The sequence below is a fragment of the Dromaius novaehollandiae genome, chromosome 18 (assembly GCF_036370855.1).
Source record: "Dromaius novaehollandiae isolate bDroNov1 chromosome 18, bDroNov1.hap1, whole genome shotgun sequence".
Classification (NCBI taxonomy): Eukaryota; Metazoa; Chordata; class Aves; order Casuariiformes; family Dromaiidae; genus Dromaius; species Dromaius novaehollandiae.
In genome coordinates, this window is record NC_088115.1 from 8591026 (window position 1) to 8608195 (window position 17170).

The 17170-nt window shown below is 48.0% G+C and overlaps 1 protein-coding gene and 1 long non-coding RNA gene across 3 annotated transcripts; both read left to right on the plus strand.

Annotated features, from left to right (window-relative positions):
- Positions 1-578: 578 nt before the first annotated feature.
- Positions 579-8792, plus strand: WBP2 (WW domain binding protein 2). The gene is made up of 8 exons (XM_026098837.2): positions 579-734; positions 2176-2284; positions 2821-2956; positions 4572-4664; positions 4976-5092; positions 5313-5438; positions 6791-6867; positions 7145-8792. The coding sequence occupies exons 1-8, from the start codon at positions 676-678 to the stop codon at positions 7196-7198; spliced, it is 771 nt and encodes a 256-aa protein (XP_025954622.1). The 5' UTR covers positions 579-675; the 3' UTR covers positions 7199-8792.
- A 2792-nt stretch (positions 8793-11584) lies between these two features.
- Positions 11585-17132, plus strand: LOC112982440 (uncharacterized). Of its 2 annotated transcripts, none has more exons than XR_003258981.2 (5): positions 11585-11849; positions 12208-12446; positions 14707-14765; positions 15921-15994; positions 16236-17132. It is a non-coding gene; the product is annotated as an uncharacterized LOC112982440 (long non-coding RNA). The 2 variants fall into 2 exon arrangements; XR_003258980.2 differs by having other exon boundaries at positions 11849-11957.
- The last annotated feature ends 38 nt before the right edge of the window (positions 17133-17170 follow it).

Sequence of the window (17170 nt, forward strand, 5' to 3'; positions counted from 1 at the left end):
CACAGAGCAGCTCAGGGAGGGATTTGTCGTTTGCCCCTGTATCTACGGCAAATGTTTTCCCGCTCAGCCCCAGCGTCTGACCTCCAAGTGCCCTGACGGCCACACGCGAGCACCACGCGCTCTGCCAAGCTGCTTTTGGCGAGGGCAAGATGTCGTCGGCATGACGCGCTGGGAGTGCTGCTGTATTTTATCAGGTTAACTGCAGGAGCTGGAGCACAGACAGGCGTTCAGGCCCGGGCAGAGCCGCGTCGCACCCGGGGAGCCATGTTGCCGCCTCCCGCCCCCCCCACGCGCCCCTCGTTTTTTATAAAATCCCCACTCGTTGACAGGCCCCAAGGGATGGCCAGCGCCCCCAGCGCTTTGGGGACCCGATGGAGGTGGTGAGCGAGGCCGCGGGGCCTGATGCTGGGCAGAAAAGGGGTGAAAGCGGCCCCCAAGCCAGTCCGGGCCCACGCCGCAGCCCGTCCCCGGGCACCCCACGGGGCGCCAAGGGCTGCTGAGGGGGGACGAGGCGCCCCCAGGGCTGCGCGGGGACTACAACTCCCAGCATGCGCCGCGCTGGGGGCGGGTCGCGCGCCGTCGCGCCTTGACGTCACCGGCGTCAGCCATCACCTGCCGCGCGCAGGCGCAGAGCGGGCTCGGTGTTGCGAGGAGGCAGCGGCGGCGGCGGCGGTCATGGCGCTGAACAGGAACCACTCGGAGGGCGGCGGCGTCATCGTTAACAACAGCGAGAGGTGAGGTTGCCCCCCGCGCCGTGCTCGCCGTCTCCTCGGGGAAAGGGGGCGGCCATTCTCCCCGCTTCTCCCCTCAGGGGGAGCGTCAGGGCGCGAGGGGGGCGGGGCGCCGCGGGCCGGGTGGGGGCGGGGCGCCCCGTGCCGTCGGGGGAGGGGGGGCGTTTAACCCCTTCGGTGCCGGCGCGGCGGGGCCCGGTCACCCCCCCTCACCCCCCTGGGTGTGCCGGGCCCCGCCGCGTGTTCCCAGGGCAGCGGCGGGGCCGGGGCTGGGTACGACCACGGGAACGGGAAGCCTCCCCCGCGCTGCCGTCGCCTGCCGGGCGGTGGGCGGCCCTCGCCCCCCCGCCTGCCTGGGCGCCTCGGGGCTGGCGCGGCGCTCAGCTGCCCCTGGGGCGAGAGAGCGGTTCATCCTGCAGGGCTCCTTTCCGTGAGACCGGCTGGAAACCGGTGCAAGGGTTGTGCGCCTGACTTCCATTAGGGACATAGACCTCCCTACGGGAATTCGGGAAGCTCTTGTCTGTGGCTTAAGCTTGCATTCACTGAAACAAACACCTCGTTGCTTAATGTGCTCCCAGCTATCAGCACACCTTGGGCCAGAGATCATCTGCGGTATAACTAGCAAAGCAGATGTGTGCCCGTGCCACAGCCCAAGCTGCAAGTGTTGTTGATTCAGCCGATATATTGCATAATGACCAAAGCCACTGGCCCATATGCCTTCCCAAGGCCTTTGCTGGCAGAAGGGAAAGGTGAATGACTAGGGATGGTAACATGTAAATTGCTAAAGATAAGTGCGACAGAGACTTGTCCAGCTTTAGGTGTTAAGAGTGCCTAGTGCGATGCTACTGCTGCATCTGCAGACGGGTGTTGCACTGGTTTTAACCAGGTCAGTTTCTAATTAAGAATTAAGGAGTCAGTGCGGACACCACAGGTTAACGAACTCTAGTGACAAGAAAGGGGAGTTCCTTCTGCTCATGTTTTTGTGATAGAAGTGCTTAAGCTGGGGTTAGACATTCAACAGCCTTGTTACATAAGCCACCTTAAGCAGTTCCTGCCTCTGCACTCCTTGCTCTGTTGTGCTGCTTGTGGTATACCAGATTAGGGAACTGATCCAGCAGAAATGCAACATAACTTAAAAAAACCCAAAAACCAAACAAACAATAACCAGATCTTGATCAGTTTAATTGACTAGATTCACTACCTGGCTCTGCAGATAGCTGTAGCAGTGCCAGCACACTGAGGAAGAAGCACAAGGTTGGGAACAAGTAGCTAGTACTGCTCAAGTTGTTCCTGCCAACAAAAAAATGCAAGTCAAACTGATACTGTCCGCTGAGTATTTGCCTGAGATTAAAGCTAGTTTTGGTAGGTCGGTAAACTAAGCGCATGCTGGACCACAGTGTTGAGCTGTAACACTATGCCTCTTCTCTGGTTGTCTTGTTTGTAGCATTCTGATGACCTATGATCACATAGAAATTACCTTCAGTGACATCGAACCTATGCCAGATGCCTTCAAGGGGACCAAGAAAGGGAGTGTTTTCTTGACTCCCTACCGAGTAAGTAGTAAAAGGCATTATCTTGCATAAGGAGATAAGAGCTCTTTGCAATTCTGTATTTAAATGTCCTTGGTGCATGAAAGTTGGCATAAACTACTACCTCTTGAAGTAGGACTCATCCACTCCCTCTGGGGAGCATTATGAATTCATCGCATGTCTGATCTGTTTGTCAAAAGATGGTAAAATCTGATTAGTTCTTATACAGGCAGCTGTTCAGTTTATCAGGCATCTTCAAGATTGGAAATTAGCAATGGTCTGGAAATGCTGAATGTAAGCTAAGCTCCTAAATCATAGCTGTGTGGAGCTGTGCGTTCTCTAGAAACTGGGAGGAGTATTATCTGAGCAAGCGTAATGTTTCTGGAAGGCACTTTATTGCATTGAAGCTTTAGTTTAGCCTTGCTGCTGTTTGCAGAACCGACTAGGAGCTTCAGGTGTGGGAAGTAGCTTCAGTACATTGAAAACTCTTTTCAAATAATAAGCTCAGTTGTGTTTCCTGCTTGTTTTAAGCACCCTTCGTAATGTTCTTTTCTTTTCAGGTTATCTTTGTATCAAAGGGGAAGGATGCTATGCAGTCTTTCATGATGCCCTTTTATTTGTTGAAAGATTGTGAAATTAAGCAGCCTGTCTTTGGAGCAAATTATATCAAGGGTACAGTGAAAGCAGAGGCAGGAGGTATGTATTATATAGAAACGCAGTTGAACTATAAAATAGAAAGCATCTAATTCATAGCGAAGTAAGTATCCAGTTTGACTTAAACTGGATACCGACCAGATGGACTTTTGCAGTCCTGCTAAAATTGTTTCTTTCTTTAAAACCAGTAGCTAAAAATATTCCCCTTGTCTGCTCCCTGTACAGTTACAATGAAGAGATCTGTTCTGTAACTGATCTCATTCCTGCCCTCTGTACAAAATATTAAGTTCATTTAGCCAAGTGATCTCACTGGCTGAACATCGGAGCAGAGAACAGACTGTGTCAGCAAGACTGAGGATGTCATTTAGTTTTGGTCAGTTAGGGTTATCTATTAATTCTGCATCCAGATCCTTCTATGCCAACACTTCTGATTCTTTCTAAGGTCTATGCTGATTTTCAGATGCAGATCTCCAGAGCGTTGTTCTCCATCATTAGTTTCTTGTACGGTTCAAGGAAAGGCATATTATTGCCATAGTGTATCTTACCAGTAAAAATGACACTTTGGGGGGAAAGAACAGGCTATTTTGAAATTAGGGAGTCTCCAAAAGGTGGTTTCATACTGTGTTCAACAAGAAGGAAGGAGTAGACTTCTTTCCAAGAAGAAATGTACTTTACCGCTGTGCCGTATGCTTCCCCTTCTTGCCAAAGGCACATAGTTGAATAAACTCTCTCTCCTCTCCAGCTTGATTTTTTTTTTTTTCGTACTAGCTGTGGCACTGAAATCACAATACAGTGCTTAGGAAACTTCAGTCTATAATCCTAAAATCAGCATTATAGCTTCCGTGCAGGATCAAAATGGGACAATCCAGCATGAGAGGGAGCCCAAGCAGTGAGGACAAACTCTGGAAACTATGTGAAAGGCAAAAGGCTTTAGCTAAATCCCTGTGAGTCTTCCCCAGAAGCTGTCTCCTTTAATGAGGATGTTGCTTTAACAGCCATGAGTCTGGTTAAGCTCAAAAGGCTCTGTATTCTACATGTCCCTATTTCAGCACTGACAGAGCTACTGCTTTGATGCATTGTTGGGGACTGTAGGCTGTGCATGTTTTTCTTTTTTAGTCTGAAATATGAGATGTTGCTAATTTTTTATTATCCTGACTTGAAATATCTTCTGTGGACTCTAATGGATTTATGTGGTCCGTGTTTTTCATTAAGCTCTCTGCTTCACTGGGCACTCAAACTCCCAAACTAATTTATAGCTGACAGTTAGGTGTAGCTGCAAAGGCTTTTTAGCAAACGAGATTAACAAAATCCCTGTCTTCTGCACTAATCTTATACAAAGCTAGAGCAAATCCAGTGCTTCTGATAGCTTGGTCTGTCAGCAGCTGGTGTGATAACAGGCACAACTTTAGAAAGCTTTTGAATGTCTCCCTCATTGATGTTTCTTCTTGAGGTGTCTCTTGACCTGAAAATATTGTCCAATATGAATTTTTCTGATAATACTATAATTCTGCTGCTTTATCTGCAGTTTTTTCTTGGATATTTGGGATAAGCCTTTTAGAGCATTATATACAAGGGATCTGCAGATAAAGCATGAAGCCTAAATAGCTTCGAAAAGGATCTTTAGCATCCTTCTGAATTCTCTCTCTCCGCCTTGCAGGTGGCTGGGAAGGATCTACCACATTCAAAATGACCTTTTCAGCTGGGGGTGCTATCGAGTTTGGACAGCGTATGCTGCAAGTGGCATCTCAAGGTATGGGAGTCTAGTGGTGCCTGACATTTAGCTTTGTGGTCTCAGGAGCCCTTGCCTTACAGCAAGGGTAGTTTAAGTTGCAGCAAGTTGGATATTTGAAGTCCATTTGAATTTCAGGCTGTAGCTGGAACTCGCTTGCTTAAAAAATACTTTCTGCACATCCAGTGCACAGCGGATTTACTAGGACAGAGTCTGTTTTTTCAGATTAAAAACTCTTTGAGTTTGGGGTTCTAGCCACAAAAGGCTCACTTGGACTGCATTTGATTCAGGCGTGATGTTTTGATGTGTTGAACTTACCTTTACTTTTCCAGCCTCCAGAGGTGAAGTGCCCAATGGAGCTTACGGCTATTCCTACATGCCGAATGGATCCTATGCTTTTGCACCACCTGCAGCTAATGGGGGCTACCCTTACCCCCCACCTCCTCCTGGTAGGTCCGGGAATTGAAGATAGAAATTATTCTACTTAGCAAAAGTTAAGAATAGGTAAAAGGGGAAGAAATACAATTTTTGTATCTTCTTTTACTTTGGCGCCTTACATAACTTCTGTTCCTGAGCTTAATTGTATTTGCTTTTGGCTTATTTGGTCTGCACGTTGTGATGCACCCAAAGGAGCTAAGTCTTCTGCTGTGTCGTTTCTATTCCTGACAGAGTTTTATCCTGGTCCCCCTATGATGGATAGAGACATGGGTTACATGCAGCTTCCGCCCCCGCCGTACCCAGGGCCCATGGAGCCACCCGTTGTCAGTGGTCCAGACCTACCTTCCACTCCCGCAGGTAAGAAGTGTGTCCAGCTGGCTCAGCTCACAACTGCGTTAGAACGTCACTAGTATCGGCACTGGAAAGAAGTTGGCGGACATTTTCTTATCACTTCTTGACAACAGCTGTGCAAAAATGTAGCACAAATCCTTGTTTATGGTACTGATGATGCTGAGTGTCAGTGTTACTGCTCTGAAAAGTCATAATTGTGTTAGTGCCTTTCAGGTTTCATGTCTGCTACCTCTTGGGGAACTTAGAGTCAATTTAGAAGCTCCACTTAGAAGTTAAAATCATTTAGGAGAGGTGGATTAGAGAGCTCCCCTAATCCCCAGCCTTGTGTATTCTACAGTCTGGAGGCCAGCCTGTTTCTTTCCAGCTTGAATATCATCAGTGGAAATTTTGTGTGTGTGTGTGATGGAAAAAAATACAGTTTATGATTCTCCTCTTGTGATAAACTTGTTTTCTTCATCTCGTATTTCAGATGAATAAGAAAAAATTAAGGGTGGAATAGGTTTCTAGTCCTTTTTAGTTAGCAATGATGTGACTGCTGATATTGGCCCTCCTAGCACCCCATTTCGTTCTAACCCTGTTACTTTACCTTGAGCAATATGGAATTGAGGAACAGACAATGGAAAGGAGTTGGAGAAAATTCAGTCTCATATTTTCACTCATTTGGGATTTATCAGAATGATTTGGAACATGATTTTAAAAGGTTCTGCATGGGGGGAGAAAAAAAGCAAGAAATGGGCTTCTGTGGTTGGATAGAACCATAGACCTCTCTATTTTAAGGATGTTCGTCTGGATAAGGACTTAGCTTGTCTCTTCAGTTTGAATCAACAACCAGTCAGCTTTGAATTATTATTTGGAAAATGGCCTGGATCCAGAAGCTTGAGTACAAGATTTTTGTATTTTGCAGAAATAGAGGCTCTGGATTAGCCTCATAAATTACTTTTAAGTGTGAATGCCCTGAGCTGCTATCAACTTGTGTTGTTTGGTTTGGTTTGTTTTTTTTTAACTGCCAAAGAAGATGGTTTGTTGACTGCCTTTTTAAGGAGTATTGTCTGTATTCAGTCAGAACAGCTGTAAGTGTTTATTCTTTGGCTAACAAGAATCCCAGGTGATATTTCCAACTTAAATCCTGGTCTGCTTCGCTTGTGACTAGACAATGCTATGGCAACTGAATCTCTACTCTTTACTACTTGGAAGAGATTATGCTCAATTGCCATGTTTATGTCATAGCTACTTTGCAGTTTGAGCGTTGGTCAAATAGCTCTCTAGCTCTAACGCTTGATAGCCAGAAATATGAAGAGTTTTTGATTATAAAAATTCTCTCCATTGCTGAATCTGTAACTTCTGTGCTTCTGTGACAGCTGAAGCAAAGGCTGCCGAAGCTGCTGCCAGCGCTTACTACAGCCCAGTCAACCCACATAACGTCTATATGCCCACAGTAAGTTTTTATATCATTTTTTGCAATGCGAGCCCAAAAGTGTGTTGCCTGTAAAGAGGAGGCCCATGTTTCCATCAAGAAAACTGATCCCTTCTAAAACTAGCTTCCTCAAACATTTCCTATTCATAAGCGAGTAAGAATTGTGCAAGTAGCAAGGGTTTTAGAGGGCCATATTGTGTTAGCAGTTCTTTTTCTCAATGACAAAGCAAGATGTTTCTGAATGGATTTTGTTTTTCCTTAGCCATGAATTGATGTTCTTTTTTTGCCTTTATTTCAGGACCAGCCACCCCCTCCTCCATACTTCCCACCAGAGGACAAGAAAAACCAATAAGATAACACAGAACTTCTCCACAACTCATTGCTTTCTTACTTCCCGTTTTGGCTGAATCTTGGGGCATGGTCCATAGCACCGAGGATTAGAGCCTTCCCTCAAGGCACATAGCTTTCATGGACTTCAGTGGTGGATATGTGCAGAGAAAGGGAAGAGATTTAAACAGCCTGGGTTACCTCGTAGAGCCCTGAGGGTTTGCTATCCTACTGCACTATTCCTTTCTCTCTGTGCGTGGCAGCGCTAGAACTGGAGGTTCTCTTCGTCTGTGATCGTTTCCCTTGCGTCCATTTCTTTTGATGATACTTAAATTATACTTCTTTGCAGTAAGCAACTGCTCCAAATTGACAGTTAACAGGCTCATAACATGGAAACAAGACTCTTAGTGGTCTTGAATTTATCTTAGTGTACAGCCAAGAGCATCTCTGGACACAGGGATGTCTTGGGTATTCCTCTCAACCTAGAGTATTGCACCCAACTTCTCCCTCTGCTACTGAGAAAGGGCTTCAAAGGAAACCTCTGGGATCTCAAAGGAAATTGATACCTATTAATTTTTTTCCTCTCACTTCAGAAAAGTCATTCCTGACAGTTGCAGGAAATAATCTGGTAGCCCTCCAAATTTTCCTGCTGTGCGTTATGATGATGCAGAAAAGCTTCCTTTTTTAAGAAAATGTACTGCCCTTTGCAAGGCTGATTAGTGACATCTAACTAGTTATAGATCATATGGGAACACTTAACTTTCTGTTGCTTCTTTTTTTTCAGTTAGACACTTGGGTTCAAGATCACTAAGTCCTGAACCTTCTCTTTAGAGCCATTAATGCACCTTTGATTTTTTTTTTCTTTCTCTGCTGTAACATAAGCTACACTTCTCGGCCAGTGAAGCATCTTACTGCTGTGGTTTAACTGGTGAATTAATAGCTAGTGGGGGGGGGGGGGGGGAATAGTTTCTCTACTTTTGCCCTGGAAGCACTTGACAGAACATGCAAAACAATGGATTAAGCTATTAGGTATAATTGAGCCGTTCATTTGAGTGTTGTTTAATACTGTTAGTGCTCTTGGATCAGCTGTGAATTTACTTCTCAGTAACTTGAATGTGGGCTCCTTGGGCTGGGGGTTCAAGCATTTTCCTTCCGTAGCCCTGGTTCATTGATCTCATTAGCAATGACTGTAGTATTTGGAACCTCTGCAGGACTGATCAGTAACCAGGTTGTGAAACTTGCATTGTACAAAGCTTTGCACGCAAATCAGATTTCACTGACTTCTGACAGTGTCTATGGGAGATAAAATCCTTCCCAGCAAAAACAAGAAAGATCATGTGCTAGGGAAGCTTGCTGAGACTTACTGCATGCAGCCTGCTTGGAGAGAAAAAGGTTCACCTCTTGTTTTCTTTTCATTTGAGTCTAGCTGATTAATCAAATTGCTACTCTGTGCACTGATTTTTCTAGAATTGCTACTGCAGTGATGTAAAGAAATGGTTATTTAAAAAGAGTATTTATTTTGAAACTGTTTGATTAATATATTAATGTGAAATGACTTCTGAATGCAATTTGTTTTGCCAGGACTGTGAAGTAAAGAGAAATCAGTTCAAAACTTACAATGTTTGTGCATTTGTGTGTGAACTGGCAAACCTGATGGTGACTTAGTAGCTTCGGATAGGGTGGGGAGGGGGGAATTATCAGGCAGCAAATAGGGTGGGGAGGGGGGAATTATCAGGCAGCAAAATCATTTGGTAAAGTAGGATTTTGTTCTTGGCTTGGCTATTCATTTGCGACTTTGCATTAGTCACTTGATTTCTCTTGACTTCTGCTTACTTTGTGAAATGAATATAAGATGTTAAAATCTTTATAAACGCCCCTTTCACATTTCCTGTTGTAAATGGATGAGGCAGCTGCTGAACATTTTACAAAGATGTGTTTTTCCAGGCCATCCCTCTGCAATCTAATGCTAGAAGAGGTGGTTGAGGCACACAGCATACTGAAATCTGTCTGTAATTAGAAGACAAGAATTCGTAACTTCTTTTCTAAGTGTGCTGAGTGTCTGGACAGCTCTGTGCTCAGGTCTGTATTCTCTAAGGCAGTGTGGTCCAACTGGTAGCTCCTCACCCTGGAAAAGTGGGGAGTTATTACTCAGGCAGCATGAAGAGCTCCTCCTGGATGTGCTCCAGTAGCAGCTGTGCAAGAGCTATTGGTACTTACGCATGAGCAGAACTGGAAGGAAGTACTGATCAGTAGGGCAGAAAAGGGGACATCCTACCCCATGGGATGTGCTCCTGTGGTTACTGAGATTAGATGAGACCCTTTAGTTCACACTGACCCGTAGCAAATGGAAGGTATTCAGAAGCTGCTCCAAAGCTAACATCCAAACCCAGCTCTGCTTCATTCCCCTTCCAAGCTGCAACTGGCTGCCTTAATGCACTTGAAGCTTTCCCAATCAACTGGGGTGGCAATCTTCCAGATTCCACCCTCCTGCTATGTTGTGTTTGGCTCTCACATCCTTCCAGATATCTCTTTTATTGAATTCTAAGGCTGGCTGATCCACTTGGGTTTGCTTTCTGTAGCAAGAGGTGGGTGGAAAGGAAAGCATTAAGATGTTACAGCGCAGTGAGAACCTAATAAATCCTGTTTTGTGAGTTAAATTATGTCAAATCTAGCAATAGCTTGTACCATTCGGCATGATTTCTTGACTTTATCTGTCCAGCTCTAAGACTCTTCAGAAGACGGCTGCTGTGGCTCTATCAGTGTTTTGTACTGCAGGGCTCTTACTTTGTTTTGAAGTGCTCTCTCCCAGTTACCCTCTACTCCAAGAAAGATAATCTTAGAAAATATAGTTTGCACCAACTTTCCAGGTTTCTTGCCCAGCACCACTTTCTGTGCAGCTCTGATGCCAGCAATCGGTACAAACCCGCAAGATTGTTAAATCTTTCCGCAACAAAGTGTGCTTGAGAGAAGAAGCATTTAGATACCTGCTTTCATGAGAACTTGGCTTCACAGTTCAAGCTGAGTTTCTGTTTCCTTAGTGCAGGCAAGTGGTAAGATAACGGAGAGACCATGCTATTTGCTGCTAAAAGCGAAGATATTCTAAGAGGATGAGTCAAGCTGGAAGAAGTCAAATATTCCTTTCCTTAACAAGGATAATAGCTAAATCAGTGGCTCTTGAACTGTGTGCTTTTTACAATGGCTTGTTGGGGAGTGTCCCTGTTTCTCTAGGCTAGACTTCGGTGAGAAGGAGCAAGTCAGAATGAAGAGATCGATCGTGGTCATCTCATTATATCCGGTGGGAAGAAGAGAAGCGCATGGCAGGAATGATGAAGACATGGGGCCAAAGGCTAGGCAAGTTGCACAGTTGGTAAGGCTGAGACAAGTGTGACACTGAATGGAGCAGTGCAATTGGGAGGGTGCACATTTTGGCCAGCCTGATGTAGGTGAGAATCCCTGCTTCACTCGTGAAGATTTGAGCAGAGAACATAGATCTGGGTTAGATATTCAGCATTCTCTATCCTCTCCCTGATGGGAAGAGTGGGCTGTGCTCTACTTGAAAATAGCTTAGATAAGGTGGAAGAATCATCCAGTCCTGCCCGTGTACAGGGGAAGATTTTAAATGCTAAAATAATGAAGTGCTATTGAAAGTCTGCCCCTGCTCCGGAAGCGGGGATGAGAGTAGGGCAGGAAGAAATGGCATGCATTAGTATGTCTCCATATCTAGTTTCAGCTTGAATGCTTAATCAGTTGTTATGCAGCAGTAAGGCTGTCATATGAAAGCTAAATCTATACTATTCATTTGCAGTATTTGGACAGTATTATGCTTTATCGATCTGCATGAAGATAAATCCATTTAATAAAAAGGGGCATAGGGAAAGATTAAATTGCTGGATCCAGTAAATCTTTTAGCATAAACAAACAGTTTTTCTAGTAATGCCTACAGTTATGTCTTCTCAAAGTGACTTCGGCTCTTTATTTGAGAAGTCTGTCGCTTAAACTAAATGCCTGCTTCCCCCTCTGAACGCAGGGCTATTTCCCTGCCTCACTGGGGTGTGGTGAAACTAGGTCTTTCTAAAGTGCTTTGAGATCTTATGCAAAAAGCTGTTACTGCAGGAATTGTAGGTACTAATTACAAACTTGCTACTGTAGCCCCTGAAAGTCTTGTTGATATCCCTTGGGGACGGTGCATGTCTTTACTCCGGAAGGATGGTGCTTGTGTGTGCTTGTTCAGGAATGTCTACAACCTAAGAAAGAGGCCGAGCCGTTCTCATCCGCACCGTCCCGCTGAGGCTTCACCTAGAGCGCTCCACCTGTGTGCAACCCATCATAAAAAAATCAAAGCAAATCATTAGTTTGCATGAATTCCCTTTCAGCTGAGGAAATGCACTAAGCAGCCTTTGGGAACGCAGTGAAGCAAACCTGGCCAGCTGCCCGCCTGCCGTGTCTGTTTTCCTTCAAGGGCTGCCAGCTGCTTTTCTATCGGTAGACAGTCAAATAAGCCATTGATTGCATCTTCGCCGTGTGGGGACAATGTGATTTATGAGATGCTGCTTGCAGTGCCGGTTGCCTTTGCAAGCGCGGTTGGAGGTGGCAGGAGGCGTGGGGCGAAGTCTGGGCTGAGCTGTTCCCAGAGCAGCAGCTGCTGGGAGCGCTGGGACCGTGTCCAGTCCCGGCAGGTAAGCGGTTGGGGCTGGCCGGCGCAAGCGCGTTGCAGGCACCTCCAGGGCGGCAGCTGGCGAAGGGCTTGTGTCGGCCGTAAATAACTCTCGAGTGGGCAGGAGAAGGTGGGTTTTGTTAGCACAGGCTGTGATCAAGAGGCAGTTTCGGGTTTAAAGCTTTATGAGCAAGTCCGAGTGGCAAATACGTTTTTTTGTGAGTTGGTTAGAAATGCTGGGACATGCAGGGCAGAGGTGTTGATTTTAGGCAAGGGTTTTCCTTGCAGTCATGCTGGGTATTACTCACCGGTCTGCTGCTCTGAGTGAGTCAGTTCAAAGGGCTGCCATCATGAGACTAAACTGGAAACCGGTATTTCAGCACCCTCCTTGCTCAAGGGCTGGCTGTTTGCTGCTGAGAGAGGCCACGACGGGATGTGAAAAGCCCTACGTAATTGTAAGAGCAGGAGTGTAGAGTCATACCTGCTGTCAGGGGCTGCTGGATTTCAGGGTGCGAATGGACCCGGAAGGATCTCCGCGGTGTCCTCCGGCCGCCCGTGACCCAGCGGGCGATCGATTTCCTTCACAGTTGGATATTGTCTCTGGATACTGGAGCAAAAGGTAATGGCTTGTACTCCACTGCTGGAATCTGTGGTGAGAGCTTGGCTCAGCAAATTCTGTATTTCTAAAACTTTCCCTCACCCTGCTCCAATCTGGTCTCTCTCCTACGTGTTTGTGTACTTTGTTCTGCGAGGGCTGGGTCCTGGCTGGGACACAGTCACTCTCCTCGCAGCGCAGATCGGCTGCAATTATATTCAGTGTTTTGACTTGTCTGCCCGGGATCTGCAGGTGGGGAAATCAGCACTGCAGTTTGCTCCTTTCTTCCAAGGTTTCTGATCTAGGTGGGGTTCAGAGCCTGATTCATCAGAGAAGCTTTAACGTGCACGTGGGAGAGAGGTGGCAGCAGGAAAAACCTTGGAGAGACTATTTGGGTGTTGAAGCTGGTCGATAATTTTGTATATGTGCTCCAGCACTCCAGAACGGGCAGAAAGGCCCTTAATACACATCACGTCGACATGTCTAGTCTGGTACTGAGATGTCAGCCCAAAACTTTGCCATGTTCACGAGCATCTTCCTTGATCCCTCTTAGGCTCATGCATTTACTATAGGTCCTGCTAGTCTGAACTCAGAGCCGCTAAACAGCGGATGAAACGGCCTCTAAATCTGTGTGTCCCTTTCTTGTCCCTGCAGCAAGAACAGCTGCTACCCGGGGCTCTGCTGGCACAGTGAGGGGATGATAAATTGCGTGGCTGACACTGAATTCATCTCACTGGGAAAAGGAGGTGGAAAAAATATTTGCTACCTACGTGTAGCACATGACAGTGATGGAGAAAATGCTTTAAAGCTGTCATAGAGCGCTGCAAGCCGGATGAATCGCATCCAGGTTAATACATGAAGTTCATGACCTCCTAAAGGAAGAGATAACTGGAAGCCCATGAAATCTGCATAGATACTTGGGCTGCTGCAATATCTGATGGTCAAAGAAGAATGCTAGAGGCAGGGCCTGAATCAAAAACCTCTTTGCTAACTCTCATGACTTCTGCATTAGATCTTGCTCAGCCCCAGTGCTTCCGTGGGGTTAAATCCTTCACAGAGCCCTGAGGATGCTTTTGTGACGTGCCCTGTCCCAGACTTGCTGGAAGAGCTTGGTTTCTGGTGTGCAGGCTACTCTGTACGATCTGCTCCTCCTCCTGGGCCTGGGTCCTACTGGACCATCAGGTCCTGCGCGGAAGTGTTGGGTGCTGGTGCCCAGTTCTCTGCTATGTCCCCTTTGCAATCACTGTGAGAGATTTGCTCTCTCCACCTGCCCTGTGCCGCCGTGCAGGGAGCCAGAGACTCAGCTTTTTAGCTGGGATGGTTTTTCAGCCAGCTCAGCCCTGGGGTCTGGCTCGCGTGCCGGTACCGGGGGGAGGGCAGGACAGGACACTCAGTTCACTCACCTTTGGGAAACCATCCAGTCTGGTTTCTCCAGGGAGCTGAGCTTTAAACACCAGCAGGCAGAGCTTAGCGTCACAGCAGCGTTTCCCCTGGAGGGGCTGGGGATGGCAAGGCCGGGTCTGTGCCCGACGGGATAAAGCACCCCGTGGTGCCCGGGTGCTGGCTGTCTCGCAGGAAGCACAGCCGGAGTCATCCTCACATGCACCGTCTGTGGAGCAGGGACGTCTTGCTTCAAACCCGTGTCCCTGCCCAGGCTTCCCAGAGGAAATGCCGATTGCACAAATGCAACTTCACTGCCCCGTGTGGACAGCTGAAAGTCCCCTTTGCACTTCCCAGAAAGACAGGGTTTGCCTTCCCATCCTGCTAAAATGTCCCTCTTGCTGCAAAGCGTACGTGTGGGTGTGGGAGCCGGCGTTCCCCCCACCCTAGGTACCGCCGCTTTTCCCCAGGGCAGCACTCAAAGTGCTCCAGAGCCCCTTTGGAAGAAAAGGAGGGGGTTTAGGCAGGACAGAAATAACCTAAGTGCTCCACAGTCGAGAAGGAAAGCGAATAACCAGCATCGATCCAGGGTATGAAATTACTGGTCCCAGAACAAATTGCATCCATGGTCGCTGGGGGTTCAGCCGGCGGCCGGATCGCCCCGGGGCGGGCGGCCCGGTAGGGCCCAGCGGTTCCCGCGGAGGGGGCCGGGGAGCATCTCTGATCTCATTTTGAAACTGCCTTCCGCTGCGGCGCTCGGTCTCCTCGGCGCTGGGTTTTTGCAAGATGGCTTGCCAAACTGTCGGGCACAGCCGGGTTTTGCATAGTCATTCGACCTGGCCTAAAAGGAGAAGTGAGAAGGGACATGTTGAAATCAATTTTTTGACTATTTGCCTGTTTCCAGCCCAGAGATCAAGATAAGGGCGAGGGCCGGCTGCGGCACCAGGATTACCAAGCCAAGAGGTAGGAACATAAACTGCTGTTCATGCTTACAGAGGGACCTTTTGTACCAGGTTTTCCTTTAAAAGGAAGATAACTTTTAAAAAGTGCAATAATGCTTGTTCTTTGGCAATCTGATTTTTCTGGAGACCCAATGGCAGCAACTACAACCCCATGCATGAGTTAACTGAGGACTTAATTTATACTGGAGGCAGCCTATAACCCCATAGGGCTCTGGCCTGGATATAGCTTTATACCCTACAAGGAGAAGTGCTTCCCTTTAGGATGAGATGTTTTTAAAGGGAATGGAGGGGTTCACTGTGTTTTGTGCATGGACACGGTACGTGCCACTGACTGGTGATTTGGGGACTGGGATTGATGTTGCTGGAAGGGAGGTCTATTTTGGCGAATGCTGACCACTCCCCTTAGAAAAATAAGTCCTTCTGCAGTGCTACGCATCCTTTTTCTTGAACATTTTTGGCTGGTGTGTTAAGATGTTTCCTTGCTGTTCTTGCAGTCCTCTGGAAGTCTCCTGACCTGGGGTTTCTGAGCTGTTTTGCAAGGTCCCTGCCAATTGTCTGTGGTTTGGGGCAAGGAGTTTATTGGGATTATTTCCTCTAGCCAGAAATCTGTGCTACTTTTGGCAGCTACTTTTAGGGCTTCTCTTACTCATTTCCAGGATGAGGAGTAATCCTGGGTTCAAACAGATTTAGATATGGGATCTTGGCAACTTTTGCCACTGGTATTTTGGGGAACAAGCGACTGCAGGTTAAAACCAAGGGGGAAAGATGATGTTTGCTTCTATCAAAAAGCAATCACCAGACGACTCCGCTTTAGTGCACACACACATAGAGGCCCAAAACTCCACGTGAGCCCAGCACAGAGGCTTCAGGTAAGGTGCAAACTGCCCTGTGACAGGGGGAATCTGAAATACTTGTGTCCACCCTGCAGAGCCATGACTGAGTGTTTCCAGACAGCATTGCAAAGCCAGTCCCTAGACGTGTAGCTACCAATTTGGAAACTTTTGGGGAAAGTATTTTTAACAACATCTCACACATCAAAGCTGATCTTTTCCTCTCTAAAGAGAGCAAAGCCACAGCACAGCAACTGGCTTTTGGCTGGAGAATCTGTCTGATGTTTAGCAATACTTCTCATTGATACTGATTTTTATCTCTTCAGCATTTCAAGGAAAAGGGAGGTGGATATGAGGACTAACTAAACTCTTTCCAATCGTTCTCTCTGCATTGGTTGAGGTAAGAGACATTTCTTTGAGTCCTGCTACTATTTTGTTGGGAAGAAGCAGCGAAAGCTGTGAGCAGCTCGAGGGGGGTTAACAGCACGCTGCGTCTGCCTTCTGCCTTTATCTGTGTGGTTGCTCTTTGCTGTGCCAGATTTTGCTTTCGCAATCCAAGCTGAAAGCAAAGGTGAAAGCAATTTTTTTTAAGTGATACTTTGCACTTTACACCTCTGCTTTCCTATGACGGTGTTTTGCAGCGGAGTTCGGCATTGCTGTCCCAGATCGATGAGCATCAAAGGCGAGGGGGGAAGAGGAGAAATCCACTCATCTGGCGTGTCTCAGTCCACCCGCAAGGGGTGAGACACCCTTAAACTCTGCCTAAGGAAAAGCACACGCTTAGCTGAAGGGCCTCGAGCGCCTCTGCCCGCCCTGGGGCCGGGCACCGGGAGGGGAGGCGATGCCGCAGCCGAGCTGGCAGAGGAAGCGGTGCTGAAGCCGGGGCCCGTGCGTGCACACCGCTGCTCGGGCACAGCCGTTGCAACAGCGCTTCCTCGCAGCGCTTCCCCCGGGGCTGGGGGGCCGGGTGCCTCTGCGGGAGCTCACGGGCTCACGGCACGGCCGAAGTGTCCGTTTGTGGCTTCGAGGAACGTTTGGGGACCAGAAGCCCCAGGGGATGGGGATCTCCCCCCGACGGGGGGTCCCTGCCCCGCCGTGGTCACGGCCCCGCTGCAGGGCACCCGGGCGCTCGGTGGCCCCGGGGACGATCCACAGATCCCGGGTGCGGGCGGCAGCGCTGCTTCCCCCACAGTCCGGGGGTTTATCCTCTTAGCAGCAAATGCCCTCTTAGCTCAACAGCACCGCTAAACACCAACCCGAGGCCGCTCCAGCTGTGCGGGTAAGCACGCGAAACAGCTGGGAGGAGAAGCCATCCCTTGGTGAGCTCCTGGGCCGCTGCTCTCCGCTCCAGGCCTCCGTCTTTCCTCTCCGTTGGATGCTCGTGCGGGCTCCGTTGGGTGCTCGCGCGGGTGGTCTGATAGGGATCTCCGGGGGAGGGCACTGCTGACAGCTTCGGGAGGCAACTGCCTTGCAAGCTGCAATCAGATAAACTGCTTTACAAGAACGAAAGCTGACATTAAACGCAAGCTTTTAACTCAGTTTCCTGCTGCTTTTTTTTCTCGGTAGCTGGTTGGGG